The sequence below is a fragment of the Rhineura floridana genome, chromosome 10 (genome assembly GCF_030035675.1).
Source record: "Rhineura floridana isolate rRhiFlo1 chromosome 10, rRhiFlo1.hap2, whole genome shotgun sequence".
Lineage (NCBI taxonomy): Eukaryota > Metazoa > Chordata > Lepidosauria > Squamata > Rhineuridae > Rhineura > Rhineura floridana.
The window spans coordinates 84,797,729-84,814,899 of record NC_084489.1 but is presented as its reverse complement, the minus strand read 5'-3'; the positions used below and the strand labels follow the sequence as shown (position 1 = coordinate 84,814,899).

The window sequence follows — 17,171 nt, the reverse complement described above, 5'->3', positions numbered from 1 at the left end:
CTGAAGTTTAGACTTTCAGTGACCTTTTCCCTCCGCAAGGGTGGGGGACCTATTAAATTGGTCCGCCCCTGGAGACTAATGAATCCTGAAGGTTTTCAAAGGGCTCTGGGGGATTTTCCGGCTGATAGGACTGGCGCTCCTGTCAAGGCCCTGGCTAATCTGTGGAATGCAGAGATGGCCCGGGCTGTCGACACGATCGCTCCTGCGCGCCCTCTCCTTTGCAGAGCTCATTCAGCTCCTTGGTATACTCCAGAGTTGAGAACGATGAAGCAAGATAGGAGGCGGCTTGAGCGGAGATGGAGACGAACTCCCGACGAATGCAATTATATGCTGGTCTGTGCTTCCACCAAGTGGTATATAGGAGCGGTGAGGGCGGCGAAAAAACAACACTTCGCCGCCACTATTAAGGCATCTCTCTCCCGCCCAGCGGAGCTTTTTAGAGTCATCCGAGGGCTACTCCATCTAGGCCTGCAGGACACTGTAGATACATCGGTGGCCCGCTGCAATGAGTTTGCTGAGCACTTCCAGCATAAGATCTTACGCATCCGTCGGGACCTAGACTCTCATTTTATAGCAGTTAACCCTAGTGAGGTGTCTGGAGAACAGTCTTATCATGTTTTGTTGGATGAGTTTCAGTCGGTTCAGTTCGAGGATGTGGACAAGGTGCTTGGACAGGTACGTGCAACCACTTCGGTACTAGATCCTTGCCCTCTTGGCTAATAAAAACTAGCAAGGAGGGAACAGTTGGCTGGGCCAAGGAAGTGATAAATGCCTCCTTGCGAGAGGGAGTGGTCCCTGGTTGTCTGAAAGAGGCAGCAGTGAGACCACTCCTGAAAAAGCCTTCCCTGGACCCAGAGGATTTCAGCAGCTACAGACCAGTGGCGAACGTTCCATTCCTGGGCAAGATCTTGGAACGAGTGGTTGCTGACCAGCTCCAGGCGCTATTGGATGAAACCGATTATCTAGATCCATTTCAATCGGGTTTCAGGCCTGGTTTTGGCACTGAGACGGCCTTGGTCGCCCTGTTTGATGACCTATGCCGGGAGAGAGACAGAGGGAGTGTAACTCTGTTGATTCTCCTTGATCTCTCAGCGGCTTTTGATACCATCGACCATGGTATCCTTCTGGAGAGGCTTGCGGAGTTGGGAGTTGGAGGCACTGCGTGGCAGTGGTTCCGCTCCTACTTGGCGGGCCATCTCCAGAAGATAGTGCTTGGGGAACATTGCTCGACACCATGGGCACTCCAATGTGGGGTCCCGCAGGGTTTGGTTTTGTCTCCCATGCTTTTTAACATCTATATGAAGCCGTTGGGTGTGGTCATCAGGAGTTTTGGAGTGCATTGTCACCAGTACGCTGATGACACACAGCTCTACTTCTCCTTTTCATCCTCTTCAGGTGAGGCGGTCAATGTGCTGAACCGTTGCCTGGACGCGACAATGGACTGGATGAGAACTAACAAACTGAGACTCAATCCTGATAAGACTGAGATGCTGTTGGTGGATGGTTTCTCCAGTCAGATGGTGGATACATATCCCTGGAGGAACAGGTTCGTAGTCTGGGAGTCGTTCTAGACTCTTCTCTGTCACTTAAGGCTCATGTAGCCTCAGTGGCACGGAATGCGTTCTACCAACTTCGGTTGGTAGCCCAGCTATGTCCCTACCTGACTAAGGAGGATCTTACATCAGTAGTACATGCTGTGGTAACCTCACGTTTGGATTACTGTAATGCACTCTACATAGGGCTACCACTGAAGACGGTTCGGAAGCTACAGCTGGTGCAAAATGCGGCGGCCAGACTGCTAACAAGAACGAAGCGATCGGACCATATAACACCTGTTCTGGCCCGCTTGCACTGGCTTCCAATACACTTCCGGGCCAGATTCAAAGTGTTGGTATTAACCTACAAAGCCTTATACGGCGCGGGACCACGATATCTGTCGGAACGCCTCTCCCGTTATGAACTGGCTCGTACACTACAGTCTGCTACGAAGGCCCTCCTCTGGGTCCCGACCCATAGGGAGGCCCGGAGGGTGGTGACAAGATCAAGGGCCTTCTCAGTGGTGGCCCCCGAACTATGGAATAGTCTACCCGAGGAGGTGCGCTTGGCGCCGACCCTATCATCCTTTCGGTGCCAAGTTAAAACCTTTCTCTTCTCCGAGGCATTTTAATTTTTTGTTAATGATGGTATTGTTTGTAATTTGATCTTAGTTATGCAGTTTTTAGATTGTGAAAACTGATTTTAGATTGTGATGCTTTTGTATTTTCCTGTATTTTATTGTATTTATGTTCACCGCACAGAGAGCTATTGCTAGTCGGGTGGTATATACGTTTTAAAAATAAATAAATAAATAATAAAATAAGCAGAACCCAGTGTCTCTTCATTTGACTCACTGAAAATGGAATCCCAAACCTCTTGAGGGCCCTGTGATTCCTCTGCGCCATCAGCACAAGGCCCAACTTGGCAACCCAGGTACCAACTAAAAATTCTTGGCGAGATTAGGGGTTTCCTCATCCAAGGAGGAAGAATGTGTAGTGCCAAATATTTCCCGAAGAATCTAGATGTACGAGGTGGCTTTGTATGGCATGCCCCGTGGCCCCTGTCCCATAATTCATGTCTCATGCCCCTGATTTATTGGGGTGCTTATTGCTTTTTCAAACTGCTTGCCTAGTACTGGAGTTTTGCTTTGAACAGAAAGCTCTCGTCAGAGATCTAAGAAAGCTTTCTGTAATGTTCTGTGTAGAACAGGGAGTTCAAAATTTGCAGGCTGCCTGAAGTTTGTCACTCTGCCTAGGACAGCAGAGTGAGGAAGTTAGTCCAAACAATTAACTCATGTGTTCCCAGCCAGCCTGTTGTTACTTCAAGAACATTGCAGAATAAACAAAAGTCACATGAGTGGGAACCCAGCAACCCGGGTGCTGGGAAGATAATGATCACACAGGTATAAGGTGCCCCCTCCCAGATGGTCTTTTGGGTATAAACAGAGCACCCCTAGATGTGGGAGATTAAGCCTCAAGGGGTCTCGAGAGCCTCAAGATAACATCAGGAAAGAAGAAGCTTCAAGCAGGACCAGCAAGCAGAGTGTCAAGCACAAATCTTCACTGTTGCTGATTCGCAAGGCTTTCAGCCAGCGAGGCAAACATAAAATAAGGGCAAAGGCAGGGGAAGGAAGGGACCCATTAGCCCTCACTTCCGTTTTAGTATTTTGTTGCCTGCAAACACCAGCAGCTGTACGATAGCTCAATGTAAGCAGCTTTGCTTCAATAAATCATTCAACTTCTTCACCACCAGTGTGTTCATTGCCTTCTGAAATTTCTAATTAATTTGCTCGGTGCCTGCCCGGGCTAGGAATTTAGCAATACAGACTGTTGTTCCATAGTTGTCTAATTCTCTCCTGTACCTAGCAGTTACATGCTTCCGTGGGTGCTTCATGCACTTTTTCTTCTCTGTAGTACAGCCTCCTTCCTCTGCCACTGTACCCTGACAACTGCTTCTGCCCCTAAGACAGGAGTGTATGCCCTCATAGGACTTCTGGTGGCATGGCCTAAAGAGGAACAGATCTGAGACAGATCCAACTCAATATTGTCAACACTGAATGGCAGTGGCTCTCCAAGATTTTGTTATGACTATTGGTGAATTAGCAGAGTTTAGCCAAGTGTAGCTTGCTCAGCGTTTCTGTGCAGAGTGAGTGTGTCTGGTTTACCTGAGAGAAAGCAAGCTTTCGCCTTGCTTTGAATCACTGAGACTTTAGAGTTAGTAAAATAAGAAAAGACTACTTTATTAATAGAACTACATACTTGATTGGAAAATCTCTAGTTCTAGCTAACTAAATAAGTTGGAGGCCCAATGGCCAGGCTTGGTCATTGCCCACATGGTAGAGAAGAGAGACAAAAGGAACGTGTCTGCTTTCCTTTGGCTGGTCCGAGAAGGAGGAGGTAGAAGCTGGAAGTGAGGTCAGCTCCCTGAGAGTATCAGCTTACAACGGAAGGAAGACAGGAAGAGGAACACAAGTCAGGATAGTGAGCCTAGCCAGCTGAAGGACACTCTATTTCCCCTTAAGAATGCAAAGACAACCATATAGGAGTTGCACTTCCCGCACTTCCAATAGATTCCATTGCATCCCTAATGAGTGATTCCATTGTATCCATGGGGTGAAGAAGCCACCCCCCAACCGCCTTTGGAGTCCTTGGTGGAGAGGGTGACATTTTCCCCACACAATCTTTTCTGGTGATTTATGCTTATTTTTCTATCACCTCTTTTCCTCTGCTAGTCAATGGAGAAATATCACTGTCCCAAGGAGAAGCTACTATATCACCTAAAATCTGTGGGGATTAGTGGGGGCACTGTGACGTCCTTCCCCTGGCACCACCTGTGACGCTCTCACTCGTGGCTACCAGCAGTCAGGATCATCGTGTTTATTTTTACCTCTCTCCGCTCTAGCACAGATCTCAAAAGATCCCTCTGCTAGGCCATACTACCCAACACTCTGTGTACTCAATATAGCCTCTAGACTGTGCCTTTGTCTCTTCCTGGCTGTATGATACCTGGTGTCTGTGTGTATCGGTAATTCCCAACCCCTCTGAAGCCTCTTGCCTATGAAGCTCACAGCTCTGGGTTGTTCTGTGGTACTGAATGCTGATACAATATCTCCTCCTTTACCACTGCCACCATTAGATACAATTTCTTCTCCAGCCTTGGTTACCCTGCCTTCCCCCCTGGTCTGTACAGCTAAGGAATCAGGCTTTTAAGTAAACCAAGAAAATGTTTATTGTTCACACTAGGAATAACAAGATTACTTAAATATTTTGTTGACAAGCGTATGGTTTCATATATGATATTCTTATATTCTTACTTCTTAATATTTGCCTCAGAACTCCTAATCCAATCTCTCTACAACAACCTTCAACACCCACCACCCACTAACTACACACCCTCCACCCTGTCCAACAAACACCACCTCAACCACCCAGACTCAACTGTCATCCTCTCATTTATACCTTCAGCCATTCAAACACACAGCCAATCATCATTCAACATTCTACAGCCCATGTACTCCCCCTTCTCACTCACTCCACTTACCATATTTCCTATAATAAACCTGCACTTACCATATATACATTATATTCACATACAGGAACATCACAGGCACCCACCCCCACTAATGACTCTTGAGGGTAACAGAGTCACTGCTGGGGGATAAATTTTTCCCCACCTCAGATCTCTGATTCTTTTTCCACCATTCTCTGCCACCTATGATTTCTATTATACCCAACCCCAAACAGTCAGTCTACCCTTGCAGAAGAACCACTGCACTACTCTTTCTAAAATGTGGCAGGCTTCATCCCCTCAAAAGGGGTGGCTATGCCTGCAAATTACACCAAATGCTAGGAGAAAAAAATTATAGATTTTCCTTTGTGTAAACAAACAAATGATAATTAAAAGGTGCCCTCCATGAAAATTGCTGGATCTATTTGCCTACAGAGACATTATACTAGCCTAGGAGCCCCAATGCCTGCAAATTTCATCCAGTTTTGTGAAAAGGGAAAAAAAAGTTCTAGCCATTTTAAGTTTCTCCACTAAAGTGAATGGCGGGAAACAAAGCTTAGGTTTTAACAGATCTAATTCAGTCCCAAATAACAGACTGAATACAGAGAGCAGCTTGGAAACAGATCAGGCAGCTTTCTAAAGCTACAAATGCCAGTCAATTTTTTTGTACACCCCCTACTTTTTCTGTTTTTTCAGTGGGTGTGCATCACAGGTGATTCGGGTCCCCTGCTTTTAAAGAAACAAATAATTTAATACACTCAGAATAATAAATAACAATAAGTGAATTATACTATATTAATTATATATGACACAAGATGAAGGAATTATCATAAACCCAGATGGCTTTAAAAGGGATTTTATTCAAGTTCACAGAGAATAAGACTGTGGCTACTAGCCATATTCAATGTGAACTACTACCAGTGAAGGTAGTATGCCTTTGTCTATCAGTTACTGCATATCACAAGTGGGCAGAGTGCTGTGGTACTCGTGCCTTGTTTGCACACTTCGTTGAGGCATCTGGTTGGCCACTGGGAGGACAGGATGCTTCGTGCTAGAGTAGATGGCCTTTGCTCTGATCCACCAGGCTCTTCTTATGTTTTTATATAATCATTTACAATTGTTATCCACAATTTCAATACTTATATAGTTAAACATATCTTTCCGACCACCAATTGTGTAGAACTTGATTATGCTTTAAACCTTTAAATATTTACAGATCCTTTATAATACCTAAATTGATACGGTGTCAGTTACCACTGGGACAAGATTTCCTAAAAATATCCCTATGCTGTGATCATGCAGGACCTAGGAAGAGCAAACTATAGAAAGCCAACATCATTTACATAACTTGTTAAACTGTTTGGTTTTTATGTTTGGAAAGATGTGGCTTTATTCTGTGCACAGTGGCACCAATAATTTCTTGTATATTTCTTTGAATTTGGGTTTCAGTTTGCTTTACATGACAACAGCAATAAGGAAAATACCAGAACAAGGTTGTCTTAATACTTTACTGAAGAGTTTAATTTTGTAAGTATATTTTGAAAATATTGAAGCAATATTGACTGCAATATTATTCTGTAATTGTTCTTTCAGAATTAGACATGTATTCAAGTTGTTAGAGTTTTACAACTATATTTTGATATATAATAAAAGCAACATTTGGCTGCAACATTTCTGTAACGGTGTCCTCCCAGAAATGAAAATGAGTGTGTTTAAGTTGTTAGTATGTATTTAAGTTGTTAGAGTTTTGTAACTATATTTTGAAAATAATGAAAGCAATATTTGACTGCAATATTTTTGTAAATGTAACTGTGTCCTTCTCAAAATGAATGTGTGTGTTTAAGTTGTTAGTATGTTTTTTTAAGAATATTCATTGTTTTGTATTTTAGCCCCTGATGAAGGCTTGACTACACAGGCTGAAACGCGTTGGGCTTTAACATATTTTATACAGAAATTTCTTTTTTATATACAAGAAATTATTGGTGCCACTGTGCACAGAATAAAGCCACATCTTTCCAGCATTCTGGTTTTTGACCTCCTTTTTGTGCTTCCAGTGAATGCTTCACACTTTTTATCTTGGTTTTTATGTTTGCCACTCTCGGTTCGTTTGGGAGGAAGGGCGGAATATAAATTCAATTATTATTATTACAACCGTGAAATACTTTATATTTTGCAATTCATTTTAACTTTGCAGCATAATAATAATATGCACCATTTGGGACACACCGTCTGCCTTTAATCCTAATCCCACCCTCCAAGTGCTTCCTTCCATTCTTGCTTTCTTACTTTCCCAGACGTCTGCAGGTGCACTCTTCAACTTTTTCAGCTCTTCATTTACAGTCATCTCTAATGACTTATGACTTAATGACATCCTTATGACTTGGTTTCTGCATTCTCCTACACCATTATCTTTCTAAAACGTCATGAATCACTGTGTGATTAGAACCATTGTAAGAACCTCTAAAAACTTAATTGTACGGAAGCCATAAATATTGATGTAGTTCTGATAAATATGGAATGCATCATGCGGATGGTGATGTTGCTGGTTTGCAACTGTCACTGTTCCAGGAGTCCATACATTTTCATAGTTTTTTCAGTGCTAGTGATTAGCACTGTCTTTTACTTCTTTGATTTATTAGTTATTTGTTACAACACTGATTTGTTTTTTTTACCACACAGTAGCACCAAAAGCAGTTTATTGTGGTGGCACCTACCCTTTGGAATTCCCTACCTCTGTGGCGCAGAGTGGTAAGCGGCGGTAATGCAGCCAAAGCTCTGCTCACGGCCGGAGTTCGATTCCAACGGAAGGAGGAAGTCGAATCTCCGGTAAAAGGGGTCGAGGTCCACTCAGCCTTCCATCCATCCGTGGTCGGTAACATGAGTACCCGGCATATGCTGGGGGGTAAAGAAAGGCCAGGGACGGAACTGGCAATCCCACCTCATATATACGGTCTGCCTAGTAAATGTCGCAAGACGTCACCCTAAGAGTCGGAAATGACTCACACTACAAATGCGGGGACACCTTTACCTTTAAATATTTGACAGGTGCCATTTCTGTTGTCTTCACAATGCCTGTTGAAGACCTGTTGGAGGCCCTCCTCCGGGTACCAACCCATCAGGAAGCCCAGAGGACAGTTACTCGATCTAGGGCCTTTTCTGTAGTGGCCCCCGAACTGTGGAACAGCCTCCCCGAAGAAGTACGCCTGGTGCCGACGCTTCTAACTTTTCGGCGCCAGGTTAAGACCTGGCTATGCTCCCAGGCATTTTAATGCGTTTAATGTTACAATTTTAAATCTCTTTGTTTACTGTTTATTTATTGTGATATTTTGTATTTCTGTATTTTAATCTTTTGTACACCGCCCAGAGAGCTACTCGCTATGGGCGGTTTAAAAATGAAACAAATAAATAAATGAAACAAATAAATAAAATAAACAAGGCTTTTGAGACCTTACCCCAGTCTGTGACTGTGTTGTTTTTTAATATGTTCTCAAACCTTTTTTAAAAAAACAACAATGTATTTTAACCTTTTTTAGAAAAAGATATCTTGAAAGCTTTTTTAAAAAAAATGTTTTTAAAGATGTTTTGTTTTAAGGTATTTTGAAGTCCATTTTTATGATGTTTTAAAGTGTTTTTAGTGCTTTTGTTTGCCGCCCTGGGCTTCTGCTGGGAGGAAGGGTGGGATATAAATAAATAAATAAATAAATAAAATTCATAATCAACAGGAGACATCTGCAGCCAAATGGTGCAATGTGGAGTACTGTCATTCAGGTTTCCGGCCACTCAATTCCCTCCCCCCAAAAAAATTTTTTCCACCACTCCTCCAAGTGTCAGCCAGCATTACTTAGCCACTGAACACATTCAATCTCTGTTAAAGTATTGTGGGGGTTTGTCAGTTTTTAATTTGTCAAGAAGGTCTAGAATTGTATCTCTTGTCACCACTGTCTCCCTCAGTTCCACAGATTCCCTTTCTGTGAAAGTGCATAGGGATCTGAAGAGAGATGCAAAGAATTAATTCAGCTTTTCTGCAGGTCCCTTTTCCTCCCTTAGCACATCTTTGACTCCCTTGTCATCCAAAGGTTGAACTGTGTCCTGAGCCTGTTTCCTTCTTCTGGTGATTTTTTTTAAAAAATACTATGCTTTGTAATATATTTTCAGTGATGTGCTCCACTAATCTGTTTTTGCATCCCTGGTTGCAAGCTTGCATTTGTTTTGCCAAAGTTTTTGTTCCTTTTTGTTCTCCTCATCTGGACAAGACTTTTATATTTTGAAGGGAGACTTCGTGCTTCCTTCATTCTGCTCATTAACCATGCTTCTTGGTCTTGATGATACGTTTCTTGATCTGTGATATACATTCTAGCTGAGTTTCTATGACTGTGGTTTTGAATAACCCCTGGGCATTCTGGTGAGAGCTGCTCCTCTTCACTTTGCCTTTCAACTTTCTTTTTTTACCAGTCCTCTCATTTTTGAGAAGTACCTCTTTTTGAAGTCAAATCTGACTATGTGGACTTTCTTGGCAATAGTCTACTTACATACGTGCTGAATTTGATAGCATTATGGTCACTGCTCCCAGTTGGCTCATCTGCCTTTAAATCTCACACAAGGTTCTAGGCATCACTTAGGACTGAGTCCAGGGTTATCGCCTCTCTGGTCAGTTCCATGACCAACTGTTCTGGGAAACAGTCATTTTGAACCCTTATAGAGTATACCACTTTATCATGATTATAATATGGATTTCCTCAGGCTAGGTCACTGATTGCTATACTGATGAGAACTCAATACAGTAATACCTCAGTTAATGAAGTATATGCATTCCTGGACATTCCTTCTTTAACAGAAACTTCAGTACCAGAAGTAGGAAAAACATGGAAAGAATGGGGATAAGTTTCTACACCACCAAAAATAACAGTTCAACATATTTCAGCAACCGTTTTATTCCAAACTAACAATATGCATCCCTGAAATGAAAGAGGCAGGTCAATTAAGCCTTGCGTACGGACCACTTGAAGGCTTCTAAATGTATCCAGGGATGCCTGCCTTGCCTTTTTATCTTTTATCATGTAGCATCTTGCTATAGCGATCTAAATTTTTTTAAAAAAATGTTTTTAACGTTGTTTTGTTTTAATGTATTTTAAGGTCTTTTTATGATGTTTTAAAATGTTTTTAGTGTTTCTCTTTGGCGCCCTGGGCTCCTGCTGGAAGGAAGGGCGAGGTATAAATAAATAAAACAAACAAGCAAACATAAATAAATAAAGCTTTGAGCACAGTTCTCCTCTTCGTACACTCAAGCAGGCAGGCATGGGGCAGTCTCTCTCTCTCTCTCTCTCTCTCTCTCTCTGTGCCATCCTCCCCTGCACTTGAGCAGGCACATCTGCAGTAAACACTGCTTCTGTGGCACCCAAAGCAGCTTACTGCAGAGGCGCCCACGCCACTTGGCAAGAAGCGCGATTCCAGCCTGCGTGACAGAGCTGCCTGCAGCAGCTACAGTCCAATAGACAAAGAGCCACATTGTGAACCCCCCACCCCAAAGAGGCTTTGTTAAAAGGGGCTCCTTACCTGGAGAATTTGTTAACTGAGATATGACTATATGCAGAACCTCCTGTATCTGTAGTATGGCAGCACAGCTTGCACAACCCACCCAGGCAAGCCTGTCCCAGCAGACAGCCACACACTGGATTTGCCGAGGAGTTATATGTAAAGTCCAGTGTTTATAGGCCTGAGTATCCTGGTTGTGTCCCAGTTTCTTTTTTCTTTGATTTTTAGGTTGGGCTTTTCTCATGATTTCTAAAACTGCCCCTCTTCCCACAATTCAAAATTGGGAGCAGGCGGGCTGAAGAGAGACTATTTATTTTGATTACTCCTTATTTATTCGTATCACATGTATATCCATCCCACCTTTCCTCCAAGGACCTCACAGTGGCATTCATGGGTCTCCCTGTCACCATGTTACCCACACAACAACCCTGTGAGTTAGGTTAGGACTGGCCCGAGGTCACACAGTGAGTTTCATGGTTGAGTGATGATTTTAATTCTGGCCTGCCAGATTCTAGTTTACTTAATAACCGTCCACCTTATTCTACATTCTGGAAACAAGATGTAGAAGTTAATAAGCTGAGGAAGCAGAATAATATTTTCCCACAGGTCTGGAAATGTATGGGGTCCCTTGTTAACAGTCCTGTGTGGCCGCTTTGAGACTAACCAATTCAGGCTGTGATCCTGCACAAACTTATCAGGGAGCAATCCACAGGGAATTCAGTGGGGGCTTACTTCTCAGTAACGAACAGTTATTGCGGCATGAAACCACCTTAGAAACTGTGACAGCAGGGACCCCTTCTGATCCAAGGTAAGATACATATGTGCTAAGTACTGATAAAACGGAACTGTTTAATTGTCCATTGTTTCCTTGCAAAGGAGGACGATAGGGAGAGAACCAGAACAGGTGAGGGCCACACAAGTTTTCCCCCAGCAGAGAATCAACTGTGACAGCAAGGACCCCTTCTGAAGCAAAGTAAGGCACTTTTCGGTTTAGTTAGGGTGTTCCTTTGTAAAACTGCATTGCTTAAGTGTCCATAGTATCTTTGCAAGGGAGGAAGATGGGGAGTAAATCAGAACAACCTGGACACACCCTTCTGACTTCTCATTGGACATGCATCCCAGAGCCGGATTAAGCTGGGGAGGGCCCCTAGGCTGATTCTGAGCCACCTGCCGTCCCATCCCATCTCATCCCCCCCGCTTCACCTACCTTTCTGCTTTCTTTGCGGCTGCGCGCAGAGCGCGCACAAGTTTACCATCAATCAAGATGGCGGCCAAGGTTTCCCTAAGGGGCTGAAGCATGCGTGCCATCAACCAAGATGGCGGCAGAGGCTTCAGCCCCTTAGGGAAACCTCGGCCGCCATCTTGATTGATGGCAAACCGCAAAAAACAGCGGAGAAAAAGGTAAGTGAAGTGAGGGGGATGGCGGGCGGTTCAGAAGCTCTTGTCCTGCGATCCGCAGCTCCTGTCCTGCTTCCGCGGATAGTGGGCCCCCAAGAGCTCCAGGCCCCTAGGCTTCAGCCTACTAAGCCTAATGGATAATCCGGCCCTGATGCACCCATGACCTCCTAGCATCTCCACCAGGCTTAGTTGGTACCAGCCACCACTGACTGGGCATGAGAAAGTGGAAGAGTGTGGTCCGCATTTTCAGCTTCTCCTATCTTTTAAATTTCATTTAATGTGCACAGTGAAAATAAGGTTCTTATTTTGCCCCAATGGGTGAGAGGATAGTGACACCTGCTGGGAGGAAGGGCAGGATATAAATTTAATAAACAAATAAATGAACAAACGAACAGGACTCAAGACCCTAAAATCTGTTTGGAAATACTTATTAGATATCCATCAGCAGAGGACTAGTATATTTCAGTTTATAAAAGATACGAGTATAACAATAACAAAGAGACATCAACAGCACATTACACAGTACACGGATGAATCCTGGGGAAGGGAGAAATAAGGAACAGCATGTGCAAATGATTACATTGAAGACAAAACAGAATATGAATATGCAAGTTAACTTTTAAATGTAACCAATGGAGACTGGTTGCTCTAATGTCAGTGGGGCATTGGCTGCACTCTGGGTTTTAATCCAAACTAAAACCCGGAGCGGATTCACTGCCACACTGACATCGGAGTCACCAGCCTCCATTGAATTTAACTCTATTGAGAACAATATGTAAGTTAAAATTAACTATAACTTCACCATTTCTGGATCTTTCATTGACCCCCCTAACTCCACCCTCTAGTTAGAGTTTACTACATAATCCCAGTTGTACAAACTACATGACCATTTTGTTTCAGAGAAGAACATACCTACTAATCCAGAATGAAAATCCAGGAATACAGAGGGCCACTCTCAATCCAAGAACTGGCCCTGACTGTGGCCAGAACATGGGTGGTATTAAATTACCTGTACGATGTTGCCTATTGAAATGGCCTGGAACCATCCCTATCTAATGAATGCAGTGGATTGAGGATTCTTGTGTATTCCCCTTAGTCCGTATCCACACAGACAACTTATATGACAAACATTGTGGTCACCTCAGCTTCCATAGCTTTAGCCAGCAGTTAGGCCTGTCTAGGCGAACTAACAGCCGGAGGTCCCGCCAAAAAACATGCTAAGGTTTAGGAATATCTCAGGAAAAATAGGAATTCCACAACAGAAGTTCTTATAAGGTTCTATTTATTATGAACATATCGACATATAACGCTACAAGTGGCTGGTGCCAGAAATCAGAACATTAGGTCATGCACGGCACATGCAGGGGATTTGCACCAATAACACATGTTATACATCACAGTACATCACATTACACAATCAGTAATGGAGTTCTCTCACCCTGCAACATTCAGAGGAGATGTCATCTGTTTCTTCAGACCAGACAAAAAGCATTGATCCTGACCTCTTCGGCCGTCTGCCTTCTTGTGCCACGTGTTTCCTTCTAAATACTGCGTCTATATATTCCAAACCTATTTGCTAACTCCATCTACTGTATCTCCTAATTGCCAGCTCAGATCTTAATTCTATACTGCAATTTCATGGGTGCTGCAGTCATAAAAATAAATCAAGGTTGCCTTATCATCTTGTTTACAGTTCCCAGGGAAGCACTGGCTAACTGCCCAGAAATGGGGGGATTTGTAAAGCACCAGACCCAGCTGGTGTTTTAACTATACCCCTACACTTGCAGGGGAAGAGCTGCAGCAATGGGGGAGTGGAGAAAACCTGCCCTGGGAGTGAGTACCTCAACATCTGTGTGCTTACTTGCTTGCTCACTCCTCTGGTTTGCTATCTCTTGAGACAGCTGAGGTCCCAGGGAAGTGCTGCAAGGACTGGGACCCCCTGCCTGCCCCTGACTCCAGAGAGAGGCTGCAGTCAATCTTGCATGACCTTCTGGCTGGGTCAGGAGACATAAAAGCCCGGTTGCCCTTGGGGAGCCCCAAGGGTGAGGGTGTTACCCCCTGCTATTTTTTTAAGCCAATCTAGAGGAGATTGGTAGTGGGGAAGGTGGCCTATGGTGCATGTGTAGTTCCTGTGCAGGGTGAAAGCCTGTACAGTGAATTGAATGATAGGAGAAAGTTGCCAGATGCCTTCAGAGTGAGAATCTGCAACTGGCAGAAGGCTGGCCCTCCCTGGATGTGAGACAGGGGCAAGAAGATGTGCAAGCCCTAAACTTGGTGGTAGGCTGGATGAGGGACAAGAAACTGAGTCTGAATCCTAGGAAGCAGGGCTGGATTAAGCTGAGCAGGGCCCCTAGGCTGATTCTGAGCTACCCGCCATCCCGTCCCATCCCATCCCATCCTCCCTGCTTCATCTACCTTTCCGGTTTTTTTGCGGCTGCGTGCACTGTGCGCACAGGTTTACCATCAATCAAGATGGCAGCCAAAGTTTCCCTAAGGGGCTGAAGCCTCTGCCGCCATCTTGGTTGATGGCAGCAATGAGTGCATGTAGCACACATGCGTGCCATCAACCAAGATGGAGGCAGAGGCTTCAGCCCCTTAGGGAAACCTCAGCCGCCATCTTGATTGATGGCAAACCACAAAAAACAGGAGAGAAAAAGGTAAGTGAAGCGGGGGGATGGCGGGCGGTTTGGAAGCTCTTGTCCCGCGATTCGCGGCTCCTGTCCTGCTTCCGCGGATCGCAGGCCCCCAAGAGCTCCGGGCCCCTAGGCTTCAGCCTACTAAGCCTAATGGATAATTCGGCCCTGCTAGCAAGACAGAGGTGCTGTGGGTTGGTGGTTCGCAAGTTTGGATAATTGGTCAGTTGCCTCCTTTGGATGGGGTCCCACTCCCTCTGGAAGAGCAGGTCCGTAGTCTGTGGGTGCTCCTGGATCTATCTTTGCCACTAGAGGCCCAGGTGACATTGTGGCTAATCTTGCATTGAATGTAGTATTGCCAGTCCAAGATCAGCTAATGTGAAAGATTGACTGTGGTATAATTCCTTTACAACTCATGACACAAGTTCTTGGCATGGATGAAGGTTGGCCTTGGAGAAGAGCAGGTCTCTCATGCCCTTTACAGCTATGTGGCAGGCAGATATTAAACAGAGTATGTCTTTTCTAGTATGGAATGAAAATAATAGTCGGTTTGCCAGACATCTTATTACTTGTGAGTGACCTCTAGTTTATTTTTGGGCCCACCACCCAAAGTAGGTATAAATTTGCATATGAAATTAAGTGCATGCAAATATTATGCAAGTCTGTTGTGAGTGCAGCAGTGGGCCTAATCCTCATAGAGTATACTGAGCCCAGAAAATCCTGTTGACACCCACGGACCTATGCCAACTGTAAGATGTGGCATTTTTTTATACCTCCACCCTTACCAGAGGCGTATTGGAATATCCACTGTTATTTTATAGATTATTTCACCCAGGATTTAACAGAATAAACGACAGTCATAACTATGCAAATCAAGTTTAACTTTCCCTTTAAAACCGCTGCCGATACCTGAACTTGATGTCATGAGAAGGATGTATAGTTCCAAACCCATAGCGGGTTACATCTACTGGTGGGATTTCCTCTTCTGCATTCACCAGTTCCATGTCAAAGTAGGTGAGCATCAGGATCACAAACATCTTCATTTCACTAACAGCAAAGAATCGCCCAGGGCACAAAGACGGTCCTCCCCCAAAAGGCATACTGTAATATTTGAGCTTTTTCGCATTCTTGTAGAACTCTTTTTTTGTGCCATCTGGGTTCAAGAACCTGTCGCATTTGAATGTGTGAGGGTCAGGGTGGATTTCTGGATCCGTTTGCAGTCCAATAAAAGGGAAAAGAAGTAGATGGTCTCCTTTCCGAAGAATGTATTCTGTCCCATCAGCCATTGTCAGATCTGTATCCTGCTTCACACTTCGGAACAAAAAAGGACTGGATTTCAAGCGCAGAGTTTCCTCTATTGCACTGTCCAGAAGAGGAGTCTTTATCGTTTCCAGAGACACGTCGATGAAGGGGCTGCCTGGCTTCACTTCCTGACCGGTCTCTCTTAGTACTCTGTTCACTTCTTCCCTCACTGCCTCCATTGCTTCTGGATATTTCAGGAGATACACAAGAATCCAGAAAGTAGCTGGACCAGTGTTTGCTTGAGATGCCCAAAGAAGAAGAAACAGGAATTGACTCCGCATCTTTTTCGTCATCCCAGTATCAGACATCTGCTGATCTTGCTCAACTACCCATTTACTGATATTATCCTTCTGATACAACTTATCTACTGAGAGTGTGTCCCAGAATAAATTCTTCAACCTTTCTGTCTCCTTCTTGCCCTCAGGATCAAGGATGCCAAGAGCCATTTGGGGAAATAAATCATCAAATTTCTGAAAATCCCCCAAAAGCTCTTCATATGGTGTTGGGGTATTCTCAGTAGCATTATCTTTGCTCTTGGCATCTGTGCCTGGCTCAGTTCCAAACAAAGCCATAAAGGCAGCTTGGAACATGGTTTTGTAGCTAAAGTGGAGGACTCCATCCTGCTGCCAGTGTCTCTTCTCCTCTCCTGAACCCTGGCTGTGGAGCATCACCATCTTCTGTTTCTCCATCATCACCTGGTTCAGGGCAGTCAGATTCTTCCTTCTAAGATATTCATAGCTAATTTTCCTCCCAACATGATGATGAGATTCAGTGGTCTGAAAAGCAAATGCATTAAAAACTATCATTGATGCAAACTTCTTAAAATCCAGTTTGTCTTCTGATTCTTTAAGTATTTGTTCATACAAGTCAGGATCTGCCACAAAATGCATGTACTTGCCACCAACCAAAAATGTGAAAATATCCCCTGGTTGGCCACTGTGAGAACAGGATGCTGGACTAGATGGGCCACTGTCCTGATCCAGCAGGCTCTTCTTATGTTCTTATGTTCTTCCACATTGCTTGCAAAAATTCGACAGGGTTCTTCTTAAAAGCAATCCCATGTCCCAATTTTCATGGCCATGAAAAATTGAACTTTATTAAAGGTGTTAGGGTGACTTTTAGTTCCCACCAAAGGTGGGCTTGCTCACCTCAATACCCCGAGAAGGAGTGCGAGCAGTGAGGATTCCAATTACCTGTTTGGATGTTCAGCCAGATACCAAGTAAAACACACGTACACTTCTTGATCAAAAAGTGGGTCTCAAG

At 44.1% G+C, this 17,171-nt stretch overlaps 1 protein-coding gene across 1 annotated transcript; it reads right to left on the bottom strand.

The window, feature by feature from the left end:
* Positions 1-15,417: 15,417 nt before the first annotated feature.
* LOC133365081 (7-alpha-hydroxycholest-4-en-3-one 12-alpha-hydroxylase-like) lies at positions 15,418-16,970 on the bottom strand (the record flags this gene model as incomplete). The annotated part of the gene is made up of 2 exons (XM_061586392.1): positions 15,418-16,839; positions 16,916-16,970. Coding segments are annotated over 2 exons (1,398 nt in total), but the record flags the coding sequence as incomplete, so codon positions are not given.
* Positions 16,971-17,171: the final 201 nt, after the last annotated feature.